A 27,388-nucleotide genomic window follows, 5' to 3' on the forward strand; every position below is an offset into this window, starting at 1 on the left:
GTCCTTTATGCCACATTTTAACACTATGGAAATAAAGATACAGTGACATTCCTATTAAGACAGTAATCATAACTACTGTAGTAAAAATATTGGCAGTATTCAATAATTTAAAAAATGTTTCTAGAAATGAGCAGATTACATTAGAAACAAAATGTGCCTATTTCAAAGCTGCCAATTTAAATTATTTTGGCTGTATTGCAGAATTTGATTTATGGAATTCTTCCTTATGCAGCATGTTAAAGTTGGATATATATTTCTCAGATTGTTAAGATCTGATTTTCCACCCTTAGAAGTGAAATATAACTGACCTATTTCAAAGAGTTACTGAGAAAATAACTAAAGAACTGTGAACACTTTCTAGATTAAAGCTACAGTACTTATATATACTTATGGCCAATTATGATAACCAGAGAACAGATTTGGATTTCAAAGTATTTTAATACACGCTCCTACAATTGTTTCTTTGGGGCATTGTTTTATTTCCAGAGTTAAATTCATCAACATAATATATACAACTACAACAAACTGACAGTAAAAATACCTAAAGTCAGATGAGAAAAGTACCCTATCTTTCAATTGTAAGATATGACTGTAATTACTGGGAATGCTATGAGGCACTGGTCTGTTAGCCGCTATGTATTAAAACACCCATTACAGGATCATAACCTTAGTTTAAAAATAAGATTTTAATGTACTTATATGGGAGCGGGAGGAGATAGGCACTTTGGGGTCAAAAATTCAGTATTTTTCTACATTGACAAAAGTTGCCTTGCAGTTCAGGTCCAAAAAAAGCACCAGAAAACAAAATTTTTAAAAGTACACAAGAAAATAACATTCATAAGATACCACAGAATTAATAAAACCCCATGTAGAGGCTGAAACTTTTACAACTGGAACAAGAAAATGTAAGCCACAGGTAGAACAGTCTTCTATGTGGTAGCTACCATTGTACGACAAGCTATACTGGATTGACATGCAACATTATTTTCCCCATATCCCAGCAAAGCCTGAGAAATTATGCAGCGGGGTGGGAAAACAACATGGAGAACAAGGTTGCTCCCCACTACAGTGCTCTGTGGAACACAAGATGATGACAGTACGTCTGCACCCTCAATGCCATTGGGTTCTTCAACCAAAAACACAGGTTGGAGCTTCATATACAAGCCAGATTAAGTCTGCAGGTCATATATTCTCCTCTCATGATTTGCAGTGGCACACAATGGCTAGGAGAAGGCAAGCAGTCAATTAAAAAGAGAAAAACACAGTCACATGGCATCTAGTTCATGGGCAAGAGCTCTTCCATTTCCCATTTTTCTTAGAAGCAGTCATTTGATGAATACAGTGCAAAATCCCTGAGGTTTACCAGGCTTGTGCTGATCTGCTGCCTAGGTTTTAGGTTACACCTCATTTGATGACACCCTGTGTAGTTATTGGCAACATTCCGCCTGCCAGATAGCATGGAAACCATGTGGTTAAGCTTAGTCCGGATGACAGAATAGTGGAATTCCCTCTCCTTATTTAGTTTGCGGAAGTACTCTCCTCGGGGGTTGATGGAGTAGTCCATGGATCTCAGGGAAGATAATGAACCAGCAGAGCTTGCCCGAGAGCACTGGGAGGAGAGTGAAGAAAGTGACTGAGCGCTAGAAGATGTAGAGGTAGACTTTCTAGAAACAGGGGATCCTTCTTTGGAAGGCATTCGCTGATCATGAAGCCTCTGATCAGCTCCACTTTGCTCCACAGCTGATTCCACATCCTCTTTCTTGTCCGTCTGTGTTGTGGCAGTCTTGTACAAAACTGCTGTTTGAGTACCCACCATTCTGGAGCGAGATGTAGTCTGGGTGGTCACTGTTGCCACTGAAACACTAGTTTGGGTTGAACAGGTGGACAGTTCAGTTGTGGGCTTCTCTTCCAATGGCTCTGTCTGGGTTGAATGACTGATGGTCTCTTTGCGTGTTCCAAGGAAAACAGGATCATTTCGACAGTCTTCCTCTCCACTGAAGTAGGGCCGTTTAGCACTTATTTTCCCTTCTTGGAGCTCTTTAGCTAGCTGTATTTCTTTTTCAAGCTTTTGGGGACTGCTTGAAAGCCTTGCAAACTCTGCCCTCAATAGGTTACCCACAGTGAAATCCTTGCAAGGCACTGTTTTGCTACCTATTTGTTCATGGGCACCACTGATTCTGCAGGTGGACGGTACTTTGGAGTCAACAGGCTTTGACTGTGCATAAAGGATTCGAAACTCCAGGTCAAAATGTTCAACCACCTGGCCTGAGAGTAGCAACAAGTTACTGCTGTTAAGTTTCCCATCAGTCCATGTGAAGCTAAAATGAAGGGGGGGGGAGGGAAGAGTATTATGCTGAAATCAGAACACAGATAATTACTCAAGTCTCTTGATGTAAATCATTTAGGGAATGGTTTTCTTAAACGCTATACCATCTAAAGCAATGCTTTCAAACTTGGCCCCCCAAGCTTTGTTGGACTATATCTCCCAGAAGCCCCAGACAGTACAACCAATGGTTAAAGGTTCTGGGAGTTGCAATCTAACAATTCTCAAGGCACTCAAGTGTGAGAGCAATTATTATAAATAAATAATTGTAGCTATTTCTTAGATGAGAAGCAAGTAGCAAAATGAACTCCCTAGAAATGTCTAATGAGCCCATGCATGAAGATTTTAAACCATGGCCTCTCAATCTGCAGCCATCATTCTATTCTCTTCAGTGTCAAGACCTGCTAAATCAGAAAGCAGGGAGGAGCAACAATATTCCTAGCAGCTTCTTTTTCTTTTAAATGCAAACATGCCAAACACAAACTATGATGACACAAAGACCAACATTCTGTTAGGGATTTATACCCATGTAACTATAATCGCATAAACTGAAGGGGCAAAATTAAGGGTGCCACTAATTACTGAGTTACCACCCACATTCCTGTTCACATGACAGAATGCATCATTGACACATATGCAGGAATGTGAGTAGCAACTGATTAATTAGTGGCATGTCATTGTCATGATTCACACAGTTGTGATTATATCAGTGTAAATCTCCAATGAGACTCCAGGCGCTTACCTACAGCTGAGTTCAGCTACCATTTTCAACCTCCCACCATGCCCTTCAAGCAACACTGTGGGAAAGAGCAAGTACAGAAGCAGCCACCTGGCATTGCTAACGTACTGTTGCCGCCTGACCTTGCTAGCAAGTAGGCCTACAACGGGCTAGCATTGGGAAGAGCACCTATTGACAGAAGGAAATCACAAAAAAAGTGTATAGAATCACAGGTCTTGAATTGGTCCATTACTGAGGCATGGGTGTGCTGGCCTGCAAATCCCAAGGCTAAAAACTTACAATTTAGACTATAGAGCAGTGGTCCTCAACGTTGGGCCTCCAGATGTTGTTGAACTACAACTCCCAGAAGCCTTCGCCACCACCTCTGCTGGCCAGGATTTCTGGGAATTGAAGTCCAAGAACATCTGGAGGCCCAAAGTTGGGGACCACTGCTATAGAGTATCCAGTTGTTGTGACATTTGCTAGAGACATCAAGCAACCTTAGTCTCTGGCAAAACAAAAATCTGTAGGACTGAGGTACGAAGCAGATGCTTGCTTCTCTGTTTAACCTGATTTCTCAATAACTACATGTCTCCCACTTTCTGCTGACTTCTTTTCACACACAGAAGCCAATGGAACATGGCAGGAGGATGGAATAATGAGCCCACTTATAGCGTATACAAGTAATTAAACATGCACCTTGCCATATCTAGTTATAAATACAACTCAGGAGATCTGAAGTGAAGAAGAGAAAAGAGCCTCAAGACATTTTGCTTCCCTCCAGGAAAGGGCAAGTTGACAACTCCTACTGATTCCACATACTGAAACTATTTATTTATTTATTGGATTTCTATCCCACCCATCTAGAGTAAAGGTCTACTCTGTACTAACTGTACCGATAGCTGATACTTCTGTGCTAACATTGGGACACTATCCCACACCACATCTGGAACAGCAAGCTAGGCTGGGGGCCACAGTCATATTGTATAGCTCTGTCCTCCAATAGAGAAAACAGTCGAAGAGTTCAGGAGGGACAGGCTTGAGGCTACCAGTATCTGCTGCCTGAAGCAATCAAGTTATTTTTCTTAGTGAGGCAGCTAGCAGTGAAGATGAAAAGTCATCTTCCGCTTTTTCCTCCAAGATAGCTAAGATTTTCCATGTTGGGTTTTCAAAACTTTGCTCATCAGGGAAAGAGATTTTTTTCTACACAGTGTTTATGTCAGGTCCAAGTACATGCTTCAACACTCAGAAAGGTAGTTTAACTGGCTTACTTCTGAGGTCATGGCAGACCTCCCCACAAGATCCTAATAGCTCTTTTTGGCATTTCTAGCAAATACAAAAGGTAACAGATGATTTACCTGTAGGAGCCTGTAGTCACTCTTACACCATCCACCAACATGAACTTCTCACGGACACTCCCAATTATCTTGGCTCCCGATCTTGCATAATAAATGTTTCCAGTGATTGTTCGAACTCTCATCAGCTGTTTTCAAAATGGCACATATTTTAGACAAAATTATCAAGGCAGTCTCTTCAATCAACTGCATCTATTGGGACAAGATCACATTTGAATCACCTGGGACCTCAGCAGCCTTCCTTTCTACATGGAAAAATACAAGAATCGGATCCCACCAATCCAACAACAAATAAAGTCAGAACATAAACAGATAAAAAAATCAAGAAACCCTATGGTGACATGCACTACAACGTATAATTATAGGTTATGAATGAACCTCAGGGGAGTATTTCGTTGAAGTGTCTCTATACAGCTCTGCCTTCACCAGTTTCCTGAAAGTTAGATAGCAACAGGGGTGTCATACTTCCAATGGAAGATCATTCCACAGGGACAGGGCCACCACCAAGGAGGCCTGCTTCCTTTTCTTCATGTGTAATTTTCTTCATGTTCAATAGATACAACAGATCCCACTTCTTTTGAAACCAGCAATTTTGTAGAAGTAAAAATGGTTCTGTGTTATGACTATTGATTTTTTCATAGTTGCAGTTATATCAATAACTTGATCTTTGGTTAGTCTTCAAACCTGACTACAAAAGTATTTGTCCTCAATGTTTTTCCTAAGCATTTAATATTTAAGGACAGATTAGTTCACCAACTCATCTTGAAGATGTTAATGCTATTAAAATGTAACTTTAAAAATCAAATGGCATAGTCATAATTGGTGAGTACACTGAGGATTTACCCCGTGGGATCCTACAAATTGGGGACAAATGTATTCTTCAATTGAAAATGAAGGTAAGGCTTCATTTTCAGTTGAACATCTCTTTGCAAAAGCTAGAAAAAGATACGAGTCAGAACTTGGCATCACATACATTACTGGTCAGAAGTGGAAAATGCCTAATGCTTTTAAGCTAGTGATGGCGAACCTATGACACATGTGCCACAGCTGGCACGCAGAGCTCTCTCTGCGGGCACACAAGCCATAAGTAGCTGGCACTGGCGGCAGATCCATAGTGGGGTCTTGAGGCACCTCTGTGCCTGGGATTCCCCCTTCTGCCGCCCCCTCTGGAGTTTGGGTTTTTTTTTTCCCCTTTCCAGTTTGGACACTTGGGCCCAAAAAGGTTTGCCATCCCTGCGTTAAACTATGGGAGATTCTGCAACTATATGTAACTTCAGGAACTGCTGCAGCTTAAGAGTATGAGTTTCTCCTCCCTTTGCTAAACATGTGCAGATAACCCAGGGCCCACCCATTTTTGTCTCAGAAAAAGAGAAGTGTCCCATAACTTACATTCTCTTGTTCAGGAGAGAATTCAAGGTTTTTACACATTGCCATGAAATGAACAAGAAAAGCCTGATCGAGAAGGATATAGACTGGAACCAGCCTCTTTCTGCAGGCTTCCTGGAGGTCACCGAAGATGTCCATGTCTGTGAAGGAGTCCATAACTATAGCAATAACCTGGAAGAACAAAACCAAACCACATCATTGTAAGAACACTTGCAAAAATTTATACAAAATATATTTTTTACTTTAAAGGTGGGATGACTGTAGATGATACCACTAAAAAATATCTTCCCATGCCACAATCATCTTCATTTTATAGATTATCATTATCTCCCACATTTAGCCTCTCTTCAATATAACTTATGTGTGAAGACTCATCTGCTATAACGTTCAAGTTATCACAATGAATCTGTCCTCAAAATTAACTTCAGCAAGGACTCAAATGAACTCTGAAATTCCTTTTTGCCGTTCGTTTAGTCGTGTCCGACTCTTCGTGACCTCATGGACCAGAGCACGCCAGGCCCTCCTATCTTCCACTGCCTCCTTTTTGCCACACCTCTTCAATACCAGTAATACACTATACACTATCAAGACACAGCCTACTTACTAGACCAAATGCTCCATTTTAACCTTGCTGTACATATACCTCCAAGATTCTCAATTGTTATAAGCATCCAGAAGGCATACAAAGATTGTAAGTAAATTTCTCCCTTGCCCATTACAGTTCACCTTGCTTCTAGGCCTATTAATCTCAGCTAAGTGTCTGAAGGAATTATTGGGCAGAGTCAGCAATATTTCCACATCATCTCCACTCCCTTCCTCCCAGGCACAGGCTGGGCCAAGAACTTGCTTGGTGCAAATGTTGCTTCGAAGGCCTGTGCTACTCAGAATGACTTCAAAGAGTTCCAAGTTTTAAAACCATCAAGGCTAAAAAGGTACATGTAAGTTCTACTACATTTTCTATGCACCTCATAAAGATTCCAGCTTGGCACCAGCAATCAATAACAAGTTTTAAAAGGGTTTGAACTCAAATTACCACTGCAGAGGAATCTCAGCTATTCCTAGATTCCCAGGAGAAAACAGTCACATCTGCCTAAGGTTTTCCAGCCCTGGATTTGGCGGCTATTTAACATTTTTCTTTTTAAGTTGAAGACCCTCCCTGTAAAAGATGTCTTCACTTAAGGGGCGTCTTCAGCTTCACAATGCTTGCAAGGCTTTGGGCAGGGCACATAGTCATCCCACTTACCCACCTTTTTTTAAAAAAGGCTGTACTTTATTGCCAGAAAAGAATATACCATTGCTTTTTTTCTTGTACAAATATTGCAATAAAACAGGCATTGGCGAAGTGCAGTCCCCAAAGGTTATTTTTGCAAAGACTAACCCTTCTACTACAACCCAACTCCCCTGGTCAGCAGTCTTGGACACTCCTAAGAATGTGATTCAAATTTTAAATAAGTCCTAGGGCCTTATTTCGAGTTCCCATTTAACCAAATTTTTTTCAGAATTACTTCCAGTTCCATTTTGTGTTTTGCTCTGTCTCTCTGTGGTGATGCCCCTGGAGGTTCCCAAAGCAGAAAACAGACTCGTGAATCTGCCAAAATTGCAGAACTGTGTAGTGTAGAGTACAGAATTTGTAACTCCCTAATGTTTTTGTACTACACTATAAGCTGTGAACCCTGGTCATGCAAGATGGGAACTGGAATCAAAAACCAACTTGGGGAATGCCCCACTCCAAGACTAATGTTATTGCTTTATCAAATCCTAACATTTGTGACTTGCAAGTCCCATAGAAAAGCTCATGCTACCTATAACTCAAGATATTGCATATGTACATATGCTTAAACATCCATGCACACCTCAAACCAAGGTTATAGGCAGCCAGACTTTGGCTCTTACTTCCTGCATCACAAGTATTCTGTTGAATACAATACCAGCAGTTTGAGTCTTGTGTTTCAAGACTAAGTTCTAGGCTGCAGCATTATTCCTGTATGCTGAACCTGTACTCCAGAAACTAAGGGCTAAGCCCTTTGTATTTTGTAACTGCCCACAGGCGAGTTCATAGCTTTATTCCCCCTCCTCTCTGAAAGAAGATTAAGGCAGCCATGTCTCCTCCAGCAATTGGTCAGCTACTGACCCCATCATAACACACTACTGCCCGAGATTGCAGGGCTAATGTAAACTTGAATCAGTGAATATCTGGTAGTGGTTTTGAAAGTTGACGTTTGACCAAAACAGTGATGGACCCTGAGCTTATCTGAACTCACATTATGCCTGCTCTGGATTATGCTTCCCACCTTAGATTGAAGCCACAGACTGTTTAAGGTCTGACATTACCAGTTATGGCATCTAGGAAACCACCAATATTTATTACAGTACTTATATTTTTTCAACATCTATAATATTCATAATACAATCAGAGCATATGAAAAGTCATTCATACAATACTGCCTAACAAACATCCTGTGTGTCTTTCTAGTCTAGAACCATCATCTCCGGAAAGCAGGTGTCAGCTAGAGGTCCTTCTTACCATCCTTCAGTGACAGAATCTCTAACTGGAGATTTCTAAGACTGAATCTATATACACAAAGCACATAATTGGTCAATAGGTTCTACCTATCAATGGTACAGCTGGACTATTCTAACCATATCTGTTCACAAGCTCTCCTAATCCATGTCCATGGGCTAAGAGGACCACAGCCTTCAGGCCACTAATGCAGGAACCTTCAAACTATCCAAAATTCTCAATTATTCCATTAAAAAGGGTTAGAGAACCTGAGTTATGAGACAATTTTTTAGGCAATATTTGTCCTGGAATACTGTGTCAAACGAAGCTAGTGATACTTTTGTCAAAATGACTAATAGTCTGGTAGCATCATACAGACTTAAGTTTTCATGTCCCCAGAGTCCATTGTGAAATACATGGAAAGTTATTTCAGTTGACAGGTATGTATAGACATGCTTGGCTGGATGCAAGGTGTGTAATACCTGAAATGCAAAAGATACAGTGATTATTATCTTAAGAGTTGTAGCTGATGTACAGGAGCTGGGCTAAGAGACAGAGTATTTCACCCCTGAATGAATTCTTGTGAGAAGCCTTATCATTTATCAAAGAATCAGTCTGTGTCTTCCAGTAGCGCATGTATGCAACAATAACACAAAGTTTGTGACAAAAGCTTCTATGTTTCTTTCCTGTGTCTTGTTTGTCTTTCTACTTATTTATCTACCTCTCTATCTACCTGCCCACCCATCCCATCCGATCAACTAATAGCAAAAAGTACTACTCTGGGCGGCAAGCAAATGAATAGATGAACAACAAGACATAACAATAACAGAGGCAATATAAAATAGCAAAGGGAAAAGAAAAAGAAAGGAAAAAAACGTAAGGAAAAATACCAAATTCCAGGACCCAGGTAAGCACCATCCGAAAGGTGCAAAAACCAGAAGAGCCCCATAAACTACCAAATAAAATAAAATAAAATAAAATAAAATAAAATAAATCCATGGCACATGGCCCAAGAGGGGTGCTTAACATTAGTTTGTGGCAAACTACAGACGGCTTGGGGAAATAACCAGATCTCAAGTTGCCTCCTAAAACCCAGAGAGTTTGTGACCAGCCAGCCACACCTATTGTGGAAGAGAATTCAAGAGTGAAGCGGCCACCACAGAGAAGGCCCTATTACAGCTGGTAGATTTCTGGGTCTCTCTCAGGGTGGCGATCTGAAGCATCCCAATGTAAGAGGTGCAGGTGGGACAGGTAGATGTTTGGAGGGAGAGGTGCTCAGACAGATAAGGTCTTAAGCCATTAAGGGCTTTAAATACTAGCATAAATTTGAATTTGGCCCAGAAGCAGCCAGTGCAGACAGGCCAGAACAGGAGTTATATAGTCATATTGAGATGTTCCATAAATCATCCTGGCAGCAGTATTCTGTACAAGCTACAGCTTCCAAACTGCCTTCAAGGGCAGTCTCACATAAAGAGTGTTGCAACAGCCTATTTTCAAAATTACAAGTGCCTGGACTGTTGAAATTGGGGCAAAGGTGTGCAATCCGCCTCAGCTGAAGAAACGCGGACTTGGCATAGCCAAGATATGATTCTCCATTGAGAGGGCTGGATCCAGGAGCACACCAAGATTTTGCATCTAATCCTTTGTGATCCTGCTATGAAATAATTACATATGTGCTGTTAATTTAATTCAGACTTCTGACAGCCCTTTCCAGCGTCTTCTAGCTTTAAAGTATTCAGAAATGGTTTGCCATTTCCTTTTTCTGAGGTGTGCTCTGAACCACACAATTTGCCATAGGCTACACAAGCTGCCTCTTCTCCTACAGTACAGAATCAAACCTTCAGCAGTTAGCTACCTAACACCAGCCCTGCTGTAAAAGTGAAAGATTAAAGCATGTTTTTGTATCTGATTTAGCGGAATTTCCAAAACATGGAGGTCCAGAAGTTCTTGGACTTCAAATTCCAGAAACCACAACCACTGACTATGTTAGCAACGGCTCCTGGGAGTGTTAGTCCCCTAGGCCTTACATGTGGGAACCATTGCTCTAAGAGATGTAGTCAAATCGGCTTTTTGCAATATTGTTCCAGATAGAATCGTTATTGTTGTTGACTATTGTGTAGTCTGCACACACAGGGACAAATGCAATTTTGAGTTCAGTGCTAGAGCAAAGCAGACAGCCCAATACAGCCTGATGGCCATGAGAGCTGTCTTTTTAGATAATAAAAATAACAACAAATAAAAGGATCGGTTGGTTTTCAGTGTATTTTTATAGAGCAATCTCCTTGCACTCTTCACACCTACACTGTGGAGTAATTTGCAGCAGGAAGCAGTCACTTAGTAGGAAAACGACAAGATTACTTGACACGGAGGGGAACCCATGCCAGCTGGCTTGTAATCAGCTGTCATTTTTCATTACAAAATAGTTAGATGTATCAGCTCCTCTGCTGAGCTAAGGAAGATGTGGTATCTTTTTAATTCCTTGATCCTAGGAACCCATCCTGCTGTATCTTTGGGGAACTCAACCAGTCTTACTAAGAGACTTATAAGCATTCTTCAGATTTGACCAATTCCATCTAACATCACTGTACTTTTGCTCTATTTGATTTTTTAAGCACCCCAAAACCCAATCTTGTGAGAGTCCTGAGAGGATAAGACTCTCAGGTTAGAACAAGTGGCATGTTTGCCCATTATTTAATCTGATATCAGATTTCTCTTTTGAAGTCTTCTAGCCTACAAAAAAAATGGAAGACAGGTTTATTACCTTGAGGGAGATGATGGTCTTCTATTAGAAAGTAGCTATACAGGTATTACAGGTGCACTGGTCTTTCATTGTGTGAGACAGGTGAACACACACACTGCATTTGCACACCTCAATATCTTCAAGTGTGTGGTATCTATGCAAATACCTCTCTTGTGTGGTATGTTCAGCTGCTTCTCATAGGAAGATGATGATCCAGGTATCAGATTGGGACATACTCCTGTTTAAACATCCAGATCCATAGGTATGCTTGTATATCAGTTAGCCATGTTAGTTTACCAATTAAAGTGTGGGAAATAATTATTGTCAGTACTATTATGTGCCTGCTGGTGTGGAAAGAATTGAGCTCGTCCCATTCAAAACTGCCAAGCACTAAGCTATTAACTTTAATTTCAGTGCAATCATATACTGTACATGTACATACATGAGTTCAGTGGGATTTATTTCTAGGTAAGCAGGCATAATATTGCAAACTTAACATGCAAAAGCAACTGTCTCAAGTTATATTTAAAAAAGCAAGAGCGTTCTTACAGCAATATAAAGTACTTTAAATCCCAACTTCACATATACTCCCATACTGAATCTAAGCTGCCAGTGACTTACCAAACAAAAGTCCCTTTCCTTATTTGCCCATGCTCCATTGTTGACCCACCCTCTCAGACACAACATATAGCCATCTTGAGCTTTAGCCTATCCAACACTCCATCAAGAGTCACAAATCATTTGCAAATACTGCAAAGCTTAAGGGGACTCTTGAACCTTCCCTGTGACTTCACAATTCCTCGTTCATGTTGTGTTATACACAGGCAGTCATCTGTCCAAGTATAATCTTCTGTACAACCCTTAAAAGGTAGAAAATCTACAGTTCATTCCTGGTTCACATTGACATAAGGACTAGTAGAGCCTACATCCAATGCTAAAATGAAATTTGTGGCTTTGGGACATTTCTGCTAGCACAGTTACTGAACAGTAGTCCAAATGCTAAATCAGAAGTGCAAACGTTGACTCACCTGCCACCAAGAAAAAAGTTCTATTTAATTAGTGTCCTTTCACTCATGCTTTATTCATGTTGTAATTGATAGCTTAACACCCTTCCTTCTGGTTGGACTGTGAATTACCTCAAGCTATAAACCTAGCCACAGAAATCAAAAGACTACACTGTCCTCCTTTCCACATTGCATTTTATTCTGTTAAAACGATTTCAGAGTTTGGTACTATACAGTCACAGCATTACCAGAACTATGATTAGGCATGGAACTTTTGGATTTCCTGGACTTCAATCCCAAGACTTGGATATGCAACAACATATCATAGCATGGAGTGTCCCTCTTCAGCATTCCTCATAACTCTCTTCCAGGATACTCCATTTCATCTTCTACCACCAACCAGACAGTCATTGCTATTGCTACCAAGCAGCATCTTCCTCACACTGTTTTTGGCCTCTTCTTCTTTTCCTTATATGTTTACTTCTGCAGATCTCAAGGACCGCGAGATATGTTCATACTTCACTTTTGTTTAAGACTTATTTCACAATGCAAATATCAGCACCTAAGAGGATGACTTTGATGTTACACACATAATTAACCTGTTAATTGGCGGGTCCATTGAAATAATGCTTAACACTAGACTTATTTTCTATTGAAACTTCATTTAACCTAGTAGCTGTCACCAGCTACTTCTGGTTTTACAAAACACATGAAATAAATGACCACTCGTAGAAAGGAAATTTATATCATAAAGCTGGTGGGGTTTCAACTCATTTTCTTACAAGATCAAACAGCACCGCGCAACATGTAGTAGCTATATCAGAACTGTCACTGTTACAACACATATATATTTCCAGTATTTTATTAATATTTTATCTGGAGAAAGGCATAAAGAATCAGGACTACGGAAAACAATACATCAATGCTACCAGGCCAGCCTTCGCTAAATGGTTACCTTCTAGATGTTTTGGCCAAACACAGTCCACCAAACACCATTTTACTTATAACTCATGGGAGTCACAATCCATCATATGTAGGACACCAGGTTGTATAAGGATAAATCACATAGCATAGCAGCCAACTGTTAAAACAAAGTCACCAACAAAAACTTCAAGGCCAAGTTCAGAAATCTTATATTCTATCAATACAATGAATTGTTTGGTTCTAGCTAGGAGCACAGTACAGTATCTTCTAAACCGAGTCTTGTTGCATGTGAAACATCACACATCCAGACACTATTTATGCAAGTCTGCAATACAGGAAAAATAAAACATTAGCTGAATGATATGATTGGAAATAACTTGGCAGTCACATTCTGTAATTATCCTGTCTTCTCATGATCGTAACATCATTCCTCATTCCTATTGTAACACTGACAGAATTTAAGAGTTGATAATTTTTTTGTACGCAACCTTCAAGTTCTTTATTTGTGTAACTGAAAGCGGTTGGGTGATTTTTAGTATTGCAGTGATTTTAGCTCTGTATCAGAATAAAATTATGTTTGTTTGTTTGTTTGTTTATTCATTATTTAGTGATCTAATAAAGATATCACAGCCCAATATTTGTATTGTGTAAGGATGCACATGGATTTCTTTTTTTGGTTTAACTATTGTTAATGTATATTTTTCATACTACTAGCAAAAAATAAACAAAATCCCCCCTTTCCATCATTACACAGAAAACAATCATGACATGTAATGATTAATTTTAACGGGATTTTAAAAAAACACCAGCAACTTCAAAATTGAGAGTTATGTTAGCAACATGAGATGGCAAGCCATTCATTTTAAACAACTGCTGTCACAGAGCTCAGCAGCTGGAAATACAAGGAAAGAGCAAGTGAAGTGTTTACCTCCTGGTATACATCTACTGTACTGCAGTCAACCCATTTCTAGGTAGAGCACAGAATACTCCAGCAGCAAGAGCTGGCAGGAATGTGAGGAACAAGTGATGGGAGGAAGCAAGTTCAACAAGTGAGCTACCGATAGTTTAAGACGAAGACCCACCACAAATCCTGGAACAGGCCTCTGACAGATACAGTTAAGCCATGATTCCTTGCTTCATTTGATATCGGTGATTGTCAAAAAAGTATGCCATTCAATTTGTGTAACTTGATACAAATGGTCAATATCTACACCATGCTTGTTTTTCGCATTGCCTTACAGTGATGCCTCGCTTAACAACGATAATCCGTTCCAGGAAAATCACCGTTAAGCAAAAACATCGTAAAACGAAATTAAAAACCCCATTGAAACGCATTGAAACCCGTTCAATGCGTTCCAATGGGGTAAAAATCACCGTCCAGTGAAGATCCTCCATACGGCAGCCATTTTTGCTGCCTGTATAGCGAGGAATCTGTACCTAAACACAGTGGGGAGCCATTTTAAGCACCCGGTGGCCAGTGGAAACCGCCGATCAGCTGTTTAAAAACATCGTTTTGCGAAGAATCAGTTCCTGAAGCAGGGAACTAATAATCGCAAAGTGAAAAAACCCTATTTAGACCATCATTTTGCAATCGCAATTGCGATCGCAAAATGATTGTCATACAGCAATTTCATCGTAATGCGGGGCAATCGTTAAGCGAGGCACCACTGTACTTTCTTCTCTCCTTTTACTTCAACTGTAAATGCTACCACCTCATTCTTCTCATTCTTCTAACATTTAATCCTCATCCATGATGACAACCTGTGCAATTTTATCAACAACATCTTACACCATATGGATGGTGGTAAACCAAGTCCCACAAAGATCATGAAGCCAAGCAAAAGTCAACAGACCACAAAAGGATGCTCAACAGCACTAAAATGTTTTCCCCCTCTCAGTGAGAAACTTTTTTCAAGGGCATTAATTTTTAAGGAAATATTAAGATTGGAGAGAATTTCTACACTAAGGCCCGGGACCAAAGTTCAAAGTGTATCCTTCAAGAACTCCCACTAGCTCCATTCTCTGACCTAATCTTAGATTGTTTCAGAACCACAGAGCTGGAAGAGACCCTATGGATAATTGAATCTCCTGAGTTTAGAAAGAAAAAAATAGTTGGAATTATGGGAAGCGATGGGAAAGACCCCCCTCTGTCCAAGACCATGGAAATCTTATTTGACAATCAGAGCAGACAGTATATCAGGTTAGATAGGCAAAATGGTACAATTGTGTATAAGGCAGCTTCCTATAATCATAAGAGATTATCCTCTAAATGACAAAGCAAGTGGCAAATGCCACCAGCTGGAATAAATGACAGAGGTAACAGAATTCTCAACATCATATCTGTAAATTTATTTTTTATTAACAGAATTATGTGTCATGATTATAGTCATGTAAACCAATGACATCTGAATTAATTACAAATTGTTACCGATATAGCTGATGTTGTACTCTTGAACAGCCACCCTCAGAAGTCTTCATTTTTTAAAAAAAAAATCCTCCTAGTTTACACTGTAGACAGCCAGGTATACAATAAATAGATCTGTTCTTCCCATGGGTGTTTCAATTATCATTTCCTTCCTAAGAACTCTGGACTTCTCACCAACTATATTGCCCTTTTCATGTTCACAACAGGACAGGTATGTTAGGCTTGTGCAGGATGAGAAATATTTACTAGCTAATGGCTTCTGTGGTTTGCATCACCTTAAAGTCATTAATCAAGACATGACCAACACAAGGAAATCACTATTTATTATTATACAAGTCTACAGATACCTCCCCTTCAAGATTCTTAGCTAAGATTGCCAACCTGCCCTTCAACATGATATCATTAGACCTCTCCCATGCCAAATATAGCTACACTGTTATGGTGTAGAGTTGGACTGCCAGATATCCCTTACAGCAGTGGTCACCAACCTTGGGCCTCCAGGTGTTCTTGGACTACAACTCCCAGAAGCCTTCACCACCACCTCTGCTGGCCAAGATTTCTGGGAGTTGAAGTCCAAGAACATCTGGAGGCCCAAGGTTGGGGACCACTGCCTTACTTATCAAACTTGGGCTGCAATCTTATCTCAGATTGCAATATGTGGCAAAAGCCACCTATGACCTTCTTTGCAAGACTACCTTTCCAGTGGCTGATCTCTTTCTAACTGTTGGAGGAAAGGGTTGGTCAGTCACGGAATAATGAAAAAAATCAGGATACCTGTTAGAAGTCTTATTTAGTAAGGAGCAGAGTTTAGAAATAATAATTGTGTGCTGTCCATTCTGACTTACAGCAACCCTTTTCAGGAGATTCTAGGTAGAGTACTCAGAAATGGTTTACCATTCCTTTCTGCTCATGGTATCCTGGGACTGTAAAGCTTGGCCAAGGTTGGCTCTTTTGGGACGAACAGCAGGGAACTGAACTTCCAACCTCTGGCTCCACAGCCAAATACCCAACCCACTGAGCTAATCAGAAGAACGGGCTGGACAGCTCAGTGGTTTAGCTATTTGGCTGTGGTTGGGAGCTCGGCTCCTTATTCTGACTCCTGAGAGAAAAGCCAGCCTGTATAGCCATGCGCAGGCTGCACAGTCCATGGTTACCCCCAATGATAAACCACCTCTGAGTATTCTCTATTTGCAAAACACTGAAAGGGGTTGCCATAAAGAAGAATTAACTTGATGGCATGTGATTATTATTAGAGTTCAGAAAAATAACTTTTTTTGAAATCGTCGTTTAGTCGTGTCCGACTCTTCGTGACCCCATGGACCAGAGCATGCCAGGCCCTCCTATCTTCTACTGCCTCCCGGAGTTGTGTCAAATTCATGTTGGTTGCTTCGCAGACACTGTCCAGCCATCTCATCCTCGGTCGTCCCCTTCTCCTCTTGCAGTGATCATGGAGCCCAGGAAAATAAAATCTGTCACTGCTTCCATATCTTCCCCTTCTATTTCCCAGGAGGTGATGGGACCAGTGGCCATGATCTTAGTTTTTTTGATGTTGAGTTTCAGACCATTTTTTGCACTCTCCTCTTTCACCCTCATTACAAGGTTCTTTAATTCCTCCTCACTTTCTGCCATCAGAGTGGTGTCATCTGCATATCGGAGGTTGTTGATATTTCTTCCAGCAATCTTAATTCCGGTTTGGGATTCCTCCAGTCCAGCCTTCCGCATGATGTATTCTGCATATAGAATAAGCTGAGGGACAATACACAGCCTTGTCGTACTCCTTTCCCAATTTTGAACCAATCAGTTGTTCCATATCCAGTTCTAACTGTTGCTTCCTGTCCTATATATAGGTTTCTCAGTAGATAGATAAGGTGGTCAGGCACTCCCATTTCTTTAAGAACTTGCCATAGTTTGTTGTGGTCCACACAGTCAAAGGCTTTTGCATAGTCAATGAAGCAGAAGTAGATATTTTGAAATGCAGTGCCTATAAATAATTAAGCACCATTACTTACTGAGCTTTGAGACAAACACGGTGTCCTGCAAGGTATCCAGTGAACTTGGGAAATTTCGAAGCAAGTGACATGAAGAATAAACTTGTTTCTGTGTTACTGACAGAAGCATCACACTACACTTAATAAAAAATATCAGGTAATTTCCACCCAACAATGGACATCATCAAGAATATTGGGATGAGCTAGCATCAAACTGTCTATCATATATGTTGAAGGGCATAGAGCAGTGATGGCGAACCTATGGCATGCAGAGCCCTTTCTGCCGGCATGCGACCATAAGTTGCTGGATCGCTACTCCACCCTTCCCTCTCGCAGCCAAAACTGAGCAGGCGGCTGCAACCTCAGTGCTCGTGCCCGGACAGACAGCGGGTCAGGATCTGGAGCAGCTGGTGTTGGCCGCAGATCCGGAGTGGGGTCTCAAGGCACCTCCATGCCTGGGATTTCCCCTTCCGTCATTGCAGCGGTGGCACACCGCCCCCTCCAGTTTGGGCACACGAACCCAAAAAGATTTACCACCACTGGCATAGAGTATATTGACATAGAGTGAATTTGCCTGTTCTTCTCCATGTTTGGAAAATACTGTGTTGGTGCAAAAGTTCAATTTTCTTAAGTTCACGATGGCTCTGCCAGTTCTTCATGTAACCAGGGGCTAAACTGTTTTGGGCTTCCATCCATTTAAAGATATGGGTAGTGTTTTCTTCCACATGTTGTTCTTATTGTTTTTTTTGGGGGGGAATCCTTGACTTCAATGTGGGAGGGGTCAGATGGTAGCCAAAGAGAGGATGCTCATTTACTGTGAATGGTTTTAGCATTTTACTATTAGATGCCAACTCATTCATGTCACTGGATTCAACGCCTGCTAGCCAACACATTTTCTCAAAAGGGATTGGCTTCAGACATCCAATAGTGATTCTACAGGTTTCGCTGATTACTCTTACCTGTTTTACACAGGCTCAACTATACTGCACCAGGCTGGCATATTTGCCCACAGAGTAACATAATGAACATTCCAAATTTTGAAAAATCCCACCTCACACTACTTCACAGAACTGATAGGAGATGTAAGTTTAGGATGCCCAGAAGCTCATGCGCTGTGGAAGTTCATTTTATTCCATCTCTAACTAATTTGCCGAAATTTAGCTCTAATATTCAGATTTTTACGGATGAGAACAAAAAAAAAAAGAACAAAAGGTCCACAATGGTCATACTTACTTTGACATCTTATTAAGCACAAATAACTTTCCATTATACCTTGAGTTTGTAATCTCAGTTGAATTGCCAATTTATCTGCATTTTTAAAAAACATCCTTTGCTAAACTATCATAGCGCATCAGATTTATTCACTTGAGTAAAAATGAGTTAACACAGAAACCTATACAGTAATTGATAATTCTGCAGAACTTGTTTAGCATGCATACATGGCAGCTTCAGCTGATTTTTTTTACAGATCTCATTTTGAAGCAACCACGACTTTAACAAACATAATGCTCCTATTCCTTGGAATTTGGCTCTTTTCACATCCCAAAAATAAGGACTGCTCAAAACTTCTGATCCCTTCAAATTGCATTATTTAAGGACCATCTGTTAGTTCTGGTGTTTAAAAGAGCATTGATATATGTAGATAAGGGGAAATTAAAACTTGAGAATCGGAATCAGTCTTTGACAAGACACACTGACTCCTCCCCTCCAACTTCACCAATAACCCAAACGTGGTCAAGGTCAAATTTACAATTAATTCAAATCCTAGAGATGTAGAAGATTTCACCTTAACTCTTCTTCTTTCTCCCCCCCCCCCGCCAATGCCTCAAAAATGACATAATAACAGGGTTTCCTTTTCTTTGTACTACTGTAATGCTTCAAAGCTTCAGAACTGAAGCCCTGCCCTGTCATTTGGCAAAGTGAAGGAACTGCCTCATAGCAGCTATTAGGAGGCGTGACCCCTCCAGAAATTCTTTGAGTCCCTGCTACTTTCATTTCTAGGAGGACAGAACTACTGTATGTGCACCAATATCCTAAAAAACTAGCCCACTGCATTCCCCTAAACTTGGGTGCTACATTTTACCCCATTGCCTGTGTTACAATAAAAGCTAACTTCCACTCTATATGGAATCTGAGGAACAGACAATCATGGTCATACAAAATGACATGGCCCCGGGTCCATGCAAATTTACTGCCTTAAAGCTGAAACTTAAGCTAGTGTCAAATTCCTCTCATCCCTTGACCACCGCCTTTGATATGTGGTTCCATCCTGGAAATGACAAAAAGGTTGGCTAACAGCAGCAGGGAGGAGACAGGAAGACAGGCAAGCTATTTTGCTTTCCGCCTACTAACCACCTCCTTAGCGCTGCCAGATGATGCACGTGTTAAGAAGTCTCCCAAGACATGCACTTATGACCTCCATGAACGTGGAGACGCTATCCAGACCTTTACAAGGACCTTGCAAGAACGGTTGAAGAAACGTGAGGCTGTGGCGTTGTGGGAACGCATTCAACGGTCGTTATCCCAAAACTGAATACTATTATGGGTACTGTTTGATTATCTTACTGTACAATGCCAAGGAGGATCCGCATCGGATTGCACTGAGAAATAAGTGAGTGACCAGCAATCCAGAGAGGTGTTTGTTGAGGGTCGAATGGGCAGCAAAGCGTTACCTCCAAACTGAAGGGGGGGAGACCCCCTCCACCTTCCTACATCCCATCCCTAAACTTGCTCTGGATGAGTGGGAAGCTCTTTTGGGGCAGGGCTCCCCCCCCATCCACTAGGGTGGGCTGTAGCAGAAAGGACTGGAAAGACAAGAGGGTGGATACCGGTGACCACAGACCCCCCCAAGCACACCTCTAAGGGTCTGAGCCAAGATAAACGAGTTTATCGCCGGCTACACGCGAGGAATTCTCTTCAGACCCCACGGAATGGACGGGCGGCTGGGTTCGTACGAGCCCCCTCGGTGCCCACCCCTTTTACTCACCTCCCTAGCCGACCGGATCTGCTTGCGCACAACCTCTTTGCAGGGGTAGATGATCTCCCCAAAGCTGGGCTGGAAGTAGGTCTCCACCCGGGTGAGCCCCCGAAAAGAGCCGCTGACAAAAGCCGGCCAGCCCAACTCCAAGACCGGAGGCTCCACGTCGGATTGCACCGGGAAGTAAGTGAGCGACGAGCAATCCAGAGAGGTGTTGAGGCTGGCCTCGGCCGCCAAGCTTTCGTCCGCCCTGGGCGGCGGGACGGAGGCGCGCAGGACGGCTTGGATCTCGCGCTCGGAGAGGAAGGCGCGCACCTTCTCCCGGCGCAAGAAGGCGAAAAAAGCCGCCCGCCCGCCGGCGATGAGCTCCTCCAGGGCCAGGCGCTGCGCCTCGCTGTAAGGCTGGGGCGGGCTGGGATCCCAGCAGCGAAACCCCCGAAAGGGCGCATCGTCCAGGCACTGGGACTGATTCGCCATCGGGGGTGGGGGGGAGAGAAGGTAGCCGCCTCTGCGCACCCGGGACGAGACACGCTCCCTGGGGATTAAGAAACTGATTCATGCAGCAAGGATTCTTTTATACCGAGTTTGAACCGAAACGCGCCTTTCTGCCGCTTCCATAGGCTGGCGAGGCTCTCGCTCCGCCTTTTCTGGGGTGGGGAAAAACGCGCCGTTTGGCTGCGTTTGAAGTTGTTGTTATCCAATCCAGTGAGGAAAGAGGGGGAGGATCTCGGGCACTTTAAAAAAGTCTTCCTGCCACTCTGCGCTTTTTTTTTTTTCATCCTTCTAGCCCGGAGGCTTGTTGCGGTGAGAATCGTGGTTAAGTCTGCAACCGTTCCGGTCGGTTAAGAAAGCAAGATGCAGCGTCTGCTACAGTCTTACAGAAATTTGCAGGAGGATCACTCTCCGTGCTGGTGTCTTGCTGAAGAACATCCCACCTCCTGTCTCTGTCTGAAAAGTTCAAGCCCAGAGTCGTGTTGGATGGTGACACCAAACTCACTCTCTCGCGCTCGTAAAATGTCTGTAAATGTTTGTGATACCTTTTTAAAAAACATTTACTCCTCACTAAGCCCCACCGTCTTCAGGGCAGCTTGCTGTCGAGTGAAGAGATTGCAATAGTGCAGTGCAGTCCTATGCATGTCAAGAAGTGACTCCCACTGGCTTGCTCCCAGGTAAGCATATAAAGCAGTGGTTCCCACCCATGGGTAGCTCAGGTGTTCTTGGACTGCAGTTCACCACCAGCTGTGCTGGCTGGAGTTTCTGAGAGTTGCAGTCCAAGAACACCTGAGTTACCCAAGGTTGGGAGCCACTGATGTAGAGGATTGGATTGGCAGGTATGCGGAAGGCAGTAAGATTTCCTGAACAAAGATTGGAAAAACATGTTGGAAAAAAAGAGACATTTGGATGGGATATCAGTATATGGTAGCTAATAGGATACCTTCCTGGTACTCTCCTACAGGTGGTCTCTTAATATATAAATCCAGCTGCTTATTATGTTTCATATGTGAAGTGCATAAGATAGGAATTGTAATTAAGACAAGTGGGGGGGGAGATTTGCTAAGAATTATTGTCAGCTTCATATTATGAATTAGGATCGTTGGTCTGTTTTCATTTTTTTTAGATTCCAAGTGGGCAATTTGGGTATGGCTTGATGTGCTTCATTAATAGAGGAATAAATGGGAAGGCATACCGTATTTAAGCTACCCTTGAGGAATCTGGAAAAGGGTAGAGAAACAATTCGTCATGAAGTGTCATGGATCAATGAGAAAATGCATTCCCACCTGGAATGCCAGCAGGAATTCCTCCAGATCCTACCTTTGCTGACGTGATTGTGCTCCTGCTCTTGTCATAGAGAGGACTTGGAAGCAATGATGTGGAATAAGCCGAGGTGACTCTTTCCTGTGGGTCAAGGTCAATGGGAAAGATGACAAGGGAGTGAAGTAGACTCAGCCAATATTTTGAAGAATCTCCTGAATTCCAGCAGCAGCCAGTAGGACTACTCTCTTCCATTTACCTTGCAGGAAAGGCAAAGAAGAAGCAAAGCGGGCTGAGCCAGTGCTTCAGGAAGCCAACTGAGTTCCAGTCTAATAGTAGCCAGCTTCTCCAATCGCTCCCCTTCCTCACATGGGAGGCTGTTTAAAAAGTGAAGTATGCCCAGCTCGTGATTCTAGGAACTGAGCTGAACCTTACAGTGATCCATGAAAGCTCACACTGAAATGAAGCTGGCAATCCTAATAGTGCTCCAATATTTTGCCCCCCCCCCACAACCCAACTTGTTGAGGCAGCCTAATGCAGCTACTTCTTTGCAAAGTGCTGGTCGGATGCAAAAGCCAGCTTGGTTCCCCCTCTTTACCCCCAAATAGAGAAGACAAGAAAGAAGTGCCTGAGCCACACCTTTGACGGAATTGCTCTCCCTCCAGAAGGAAGCTGGGCATCAGATGAGGCCAGTGGGACCAAATGGCCTGGCCTGGTGGAACAAATGTAGTTTTCTGACTGGAATCCTGCTATCTGTGGTAGTAGGTGAGACCAGAGCCAAAAGTGGCAGCATTTATAACATTACAACAGTCACAGGATTGCAGAGTTTTTTAAGTGGGATCAACGTACTCTCCTCTGTATCTCTCAATTGCACACACACACAGTGGAAGGAGAAGGAACTCCCAGAAAGGCCATGCAGAGAGTAGGAGGGTAGGGCCAGCAGCTTTTGGAGAAACAGGCAAAGCTGAAGGTAACATGCAAATAATCAGAGCCATGGGTAGCCCTCAGACTGCAGAGTCGCTACCCCACAGCCAGAACATCCAAAACCACTGCTTTCCATTGACAGGGAATACGATGGCCCTGGCCTTGCGCAAGGCAAAGGAAAAAGTCTTTGGCAACTTGAGCATTCTGCAGTATCATTAGCAGCCACAGCAGTCTTCCTCAATGCCTTTGCACTGTGCTCATAGGCCTGCACTGCTCAGGGCTATTCTCAATTCACCATCTCTTTCAGTCATTACTCACAAATCTCTTGGCAGGGTCAAAGAAAAATAGCTAATGAGTATGGCATTATTTTTTTCCTCCCTGTGGTTCTCTTGCTATCATCTTTTGCAACTGCCTGTTCTGTGGACATATTGGCATGGTTCAACTTGTTTATTTTTGGTCTTTGCTTGTGGCATTAACATGATGTAATGCGTTATTCCATAGGCTGATCTGCAAGGAGAGAGCAAAGGTATGGAAGTTCCTGCTCTCAGATTCGGGGTGGCCTTAGACTGTGTGCGGTCAAGAAACCACATGCATGCCACAAGTAGTCTGGAATATGGGGGGTTGTAACATATTTGAATAGGAATCTGAGGTCCTATGGGATTGGCAGCAGGATAGGGTTAAGCCATGAAGTCTTGCTCACCATTTCAATTAGATGCTCTGTTAGATGCTCCCATTGCGACATAAACAAGTTAATCCCAAGGCTGTGGGAGCAGGTGTGGGGAGGTTGCAGGTCCACATTAATATCGACTAGAGCACTGCTTGGAAAAATACCTTTTTTGGACTAATTAGCAGAATGCTCCAGCTGGCTAGTCGTTGCTACCTGAAGCAAACTAAGAGGTGTAATTTAAGAAAAACAAAAACTTGTCCAAACTTTGAACTATAGTGACACTTTGTCAAACTTTGAATGACTTTTGATATATATTAGTCTTAAAGAGTTTTTCTACTGAACAAAATTGTCAGTCATCCAGGAATTTCTTTGCTTGTCCATCACACACTCAGCATTGCAACATTTTTGTGAGTCTCTCATGTAGCTCTATCTTGAGCCCTATGATACTGTATATTTTACTTTTGAGTACAGTCCTAATGATCTCTTACAAACAAGGTAAGCATTGCATACCTCAATCAGAAGATTGGGGGTCACTATATACTTTTCAAGGTGAAAAAGACTGACATGTATAGCAGAGCATTGCTGTTGTTCATGTGTTTATTAAAATTCTGGAAGGATAGAGGCCTGGGGCTTCCTTTTGCAGAAGACAAGCTGATTCTTGCTGAGCACAGCTTATTCTTCTTTGTTAGTAATTATAGCTTTAATCATGTTTCCACCAATTTAGCCTGTAAAGATATTAAGCCAACTGCCTGTGATTTCCTGGTTTCCCTTGGGGCTCATTTTTTTTTCAAACAATGTTACTGTATTAGTGACTTTCCATTTAGGTTGATTTTTAGTGATTTCTCCCTCCCTCCACAAGTTATTTCATTTCTGAGTTGTCTAAAGCAGCCATTCTCAACCTTTTTAAATACATTATGAAAGAAATATAGGCTGAATCAGGATTGCATAAGTTGCATTACAAACCTTATAAGGTGGTGTGTGAAGAATTGTTTCCAGACTGTGGCCCCCTTCAAATGTGCCAGTGCCACCCATGGGGCCATATGACCCCTGTTGAGAATGGCCGGTCTAAATAATTTTTAGGCCCAAACTGTTCTTTTAAAAATTGTTTTTATTGGTTACTTAGCATCAAATCATCATTCTGTTTAGTTCTTCACGTACCCTTTCCTAAGAGAGATTCATGTTGTGGATGTTTACAGCATAACAGAGAAGAAGAAAATAAGGTTTTTGTCTCAGTAGCAGAGTAGGTTCTGTGCAAAAGTACAGTAAGTCCTACAGACATGAGTCAGTTGTTTAGTCATTCAGCTGCAGAGCCAGAGGTTGGAAGTTTGATTCCCCACTGTGCCTCCTTGACATGATATGGACTCGATGATCCATAAGGTCCTTCCAGCTCTGCAGGTCTAAGATTGTTATTCTAAAGTTGGAGAATTTAGAAAGAAACAACTAAACTTTAATAAGAAAGTTATGTTTCAGATAGAAAAACCTAAGTCCTAATCCTAAATAGATGACAGAATGTCTGCTTTTGAGGGAAATAGGAAAGAAGTGAGACTGATAGATAGACCCCTAAAAGTACTAGTTTAGCTATTCGTCTAGGAGGAAGTGAAAAAGTCCAAACAGATAGACAAGGCTGCCTGGCAATGGATGCCTGGCCAGTCATTAAAAATGGTCTAACATCTTACAGGAACAGAACCTATAAAAAGAATTGTCCTTAATTAGCACCTTAAAGCTAATTCTCTATGATCAGAATACTGGGGGTGATTTATATATGCATGTTAAATTATATAATGCATAGCAGTGAATTGCAGCTAACTAACAGGACACCAGTTGTGTTATGAGACACATGCCCAATATTGTAGTGCACCAAATATAGACCTACTAATGTGACCAGTTAGTTAGTTTAGGCATCCTTCAGTCTCGAAAGACTATGGTAACGTGCTCTGTATGGGGGACTTAGAACAGCGTCTAGTGTGGCTGAGGAGGCCAATTCGAGAGTGACAATCTCTTCCACACTGAAGACAAATCCAATCTGTTCCCTGTCCAGCTCCCTGGTTTTGCTGCTTTTGTGACTTTCTCTTTGCCTTGGCCTGCTGGACAAGGGTCTCTTCAAACTGGGAGAGGCCATGACGCAACGCCTGCCTCCAGGCTGAACGCTCAGATGTCAGGGTTTCCTATCTGTTGAGGTCTATTCCGAAGGCCTTCAGATCCCGCTTGCAGATATCCTTGTATCGCAGCTGTGGTCTCCCTCTGGGGTGATTTCCCTGCACTAATTCTCCATACAGGAGATCCTTTGGAATCCGACCATCAGCCATTCTCACGACGTGCCCAAGCCAACGTAGACGTCGCTGTTTCAGTAATGTATACATGCTGAAAATTCCAGCTCGTTCTAGGACTACTCTGTTTGGAACTTTGTCCTGCCAGGTGATACCGAAAATCCATCAGAGGCAACGCATATGGAAGGTGTTCAGCTTCCTCTCCTGCCATGCACAACGGGTCCAGGACTCACTGCAGTACAGGAGTGTGCTCAGGACACAGGCTCTATAGACCTGGATCTTGGTATGTGTTGTCAACTTCTTATTGAGCCATACTCTCTTTGTGAGTCTAGAGAACATGGTAGCTGCTTTGCCAATGCGTTTATCCAGCTCGACATCTAGAGAGATGGTGTCAGAGATAGTTGAGCCAAGGTACACAAAGTCATGAACAACCTCCAATTCTTGTGTGGAGATGGTAATAGAGGGAGGTGAGTCCACGCCCTAGCCCATGACTTGTGTTTTCTTCAGGCTGATTGTAGCCCAAAGTCTTGGCAGGCTTTGCTAAAACGATTCATGAGTTGTTGGAGGTCTTCAGCAGAGTGGGCAACAATGGCTGCGTCATCTGCGAAGAGGAAGTCCCACATGCATTTCAGTTGGACTTTGGTCTTTGCTCTCAGTCTAGAGAGATTAAAGAGTTTTCTGTCTGATCTAGTCCGGAGATAGACACCTTGCCATGTTAGTAAACCACCAACAGGAATGTGGCCAGTATGATACAAGTGCTGCAGGATTCTGTGCTGCTTGTGGTTTTGCTTATTGTAGCAGAGAAAGATAATTATTTCCTTGGAAAATGCAAAGAATAATTGCACCCTCCTGAAGTATCATTCTTTGTCAATTTTTTAAAAAGAACTGGCAAGCGGCCCTTAAGGTAAGCATCCTTCGAATCTCAGTTAAACATTGCCGTAAAAATCCAAGTGGCAGTTCAAATGTCCAGGTTCACAAAAAGCCTTTGTGTGGGAAATCTGTTTAAGCAGCAATGAATTTCTGAGGCAGCGAACTCTTATGTGAAGTGTGTGTGCATGCAGCACAATGCCACAAGAACAGACTGTGTCTGATAGGCACTGAGAAGCAAGCCAGAGCAGAAAATCAAGGCAAACAGAGTCCTAGAAGTTTTGGGCAATATTTTAAAAGATGCTTATTGGTTTCTAATATGGGTGAGAGCACAAAAACACTGTTTTCCAACCTGGGCTCATGACCCCAAGGGGGTCAACAAAGTGTTCTGGGGGGGGGAGGTTGCCTTATATGTGTTTTAACCCTTATTAAGTACTGTATTTTTCGCACCATAAGACACACTTATGGAGCGAAGAAAACAGATTATATTTTCCTGTTTTCTTCTCCTAAAAAAATTGGTGCGTCTTATGGAAAGGTGTGTCTTATGGGGCGAAAAATACGGTAATTTCTT

At 42.2% G+C, this 27,388-nt stretch overlaps 1 protein-coding gene across 1 annotated transcript; it reads right to left on the reverse strand.

Annotated features, from left to right (window-relative positions):
• Window positions 1-418: 418 nt before the first annotated feature.
• On the reverse strand, window positions 419-20,869 carry FAM83D (family with sequence similarity 83 member D). The gene is made up of 4 exons (XM_020798454.3): window positions 20,350-20,869; window positions 5,786-5,953; window positions 4,400-4,524; window positions 419-2,318 (listed from the first exon to the last, which is right to left on the reverse strand). Exons 1-4 carry the CDS (start codon window positions 20,815-20,817, stop codon window positions 1,316-1,318), a joined length of 1,764 nt encoding a protein of 587 aa, XP_020654113.3. The 5' UTR covers window positions 20,818-20,869; the 3' UTR covers window positions 419-1,315.
• Window positions 20,870-27,388: the final 6,519 nt, after the last annotated feature.

This window comes from Pogona vitticeps, chromosome 4, assembly GCF_051106095.1.
Source record: "Pogona vitticeps strain Pit_001003342236 chromosome 4, PviZW2.1, whole genome shotgun sequence".
NCBI lineage: Eukaryota > Metazoa > Chordata > Lepidosauria > Squamata > Agamidae > Pogona > Pogona vitticeps.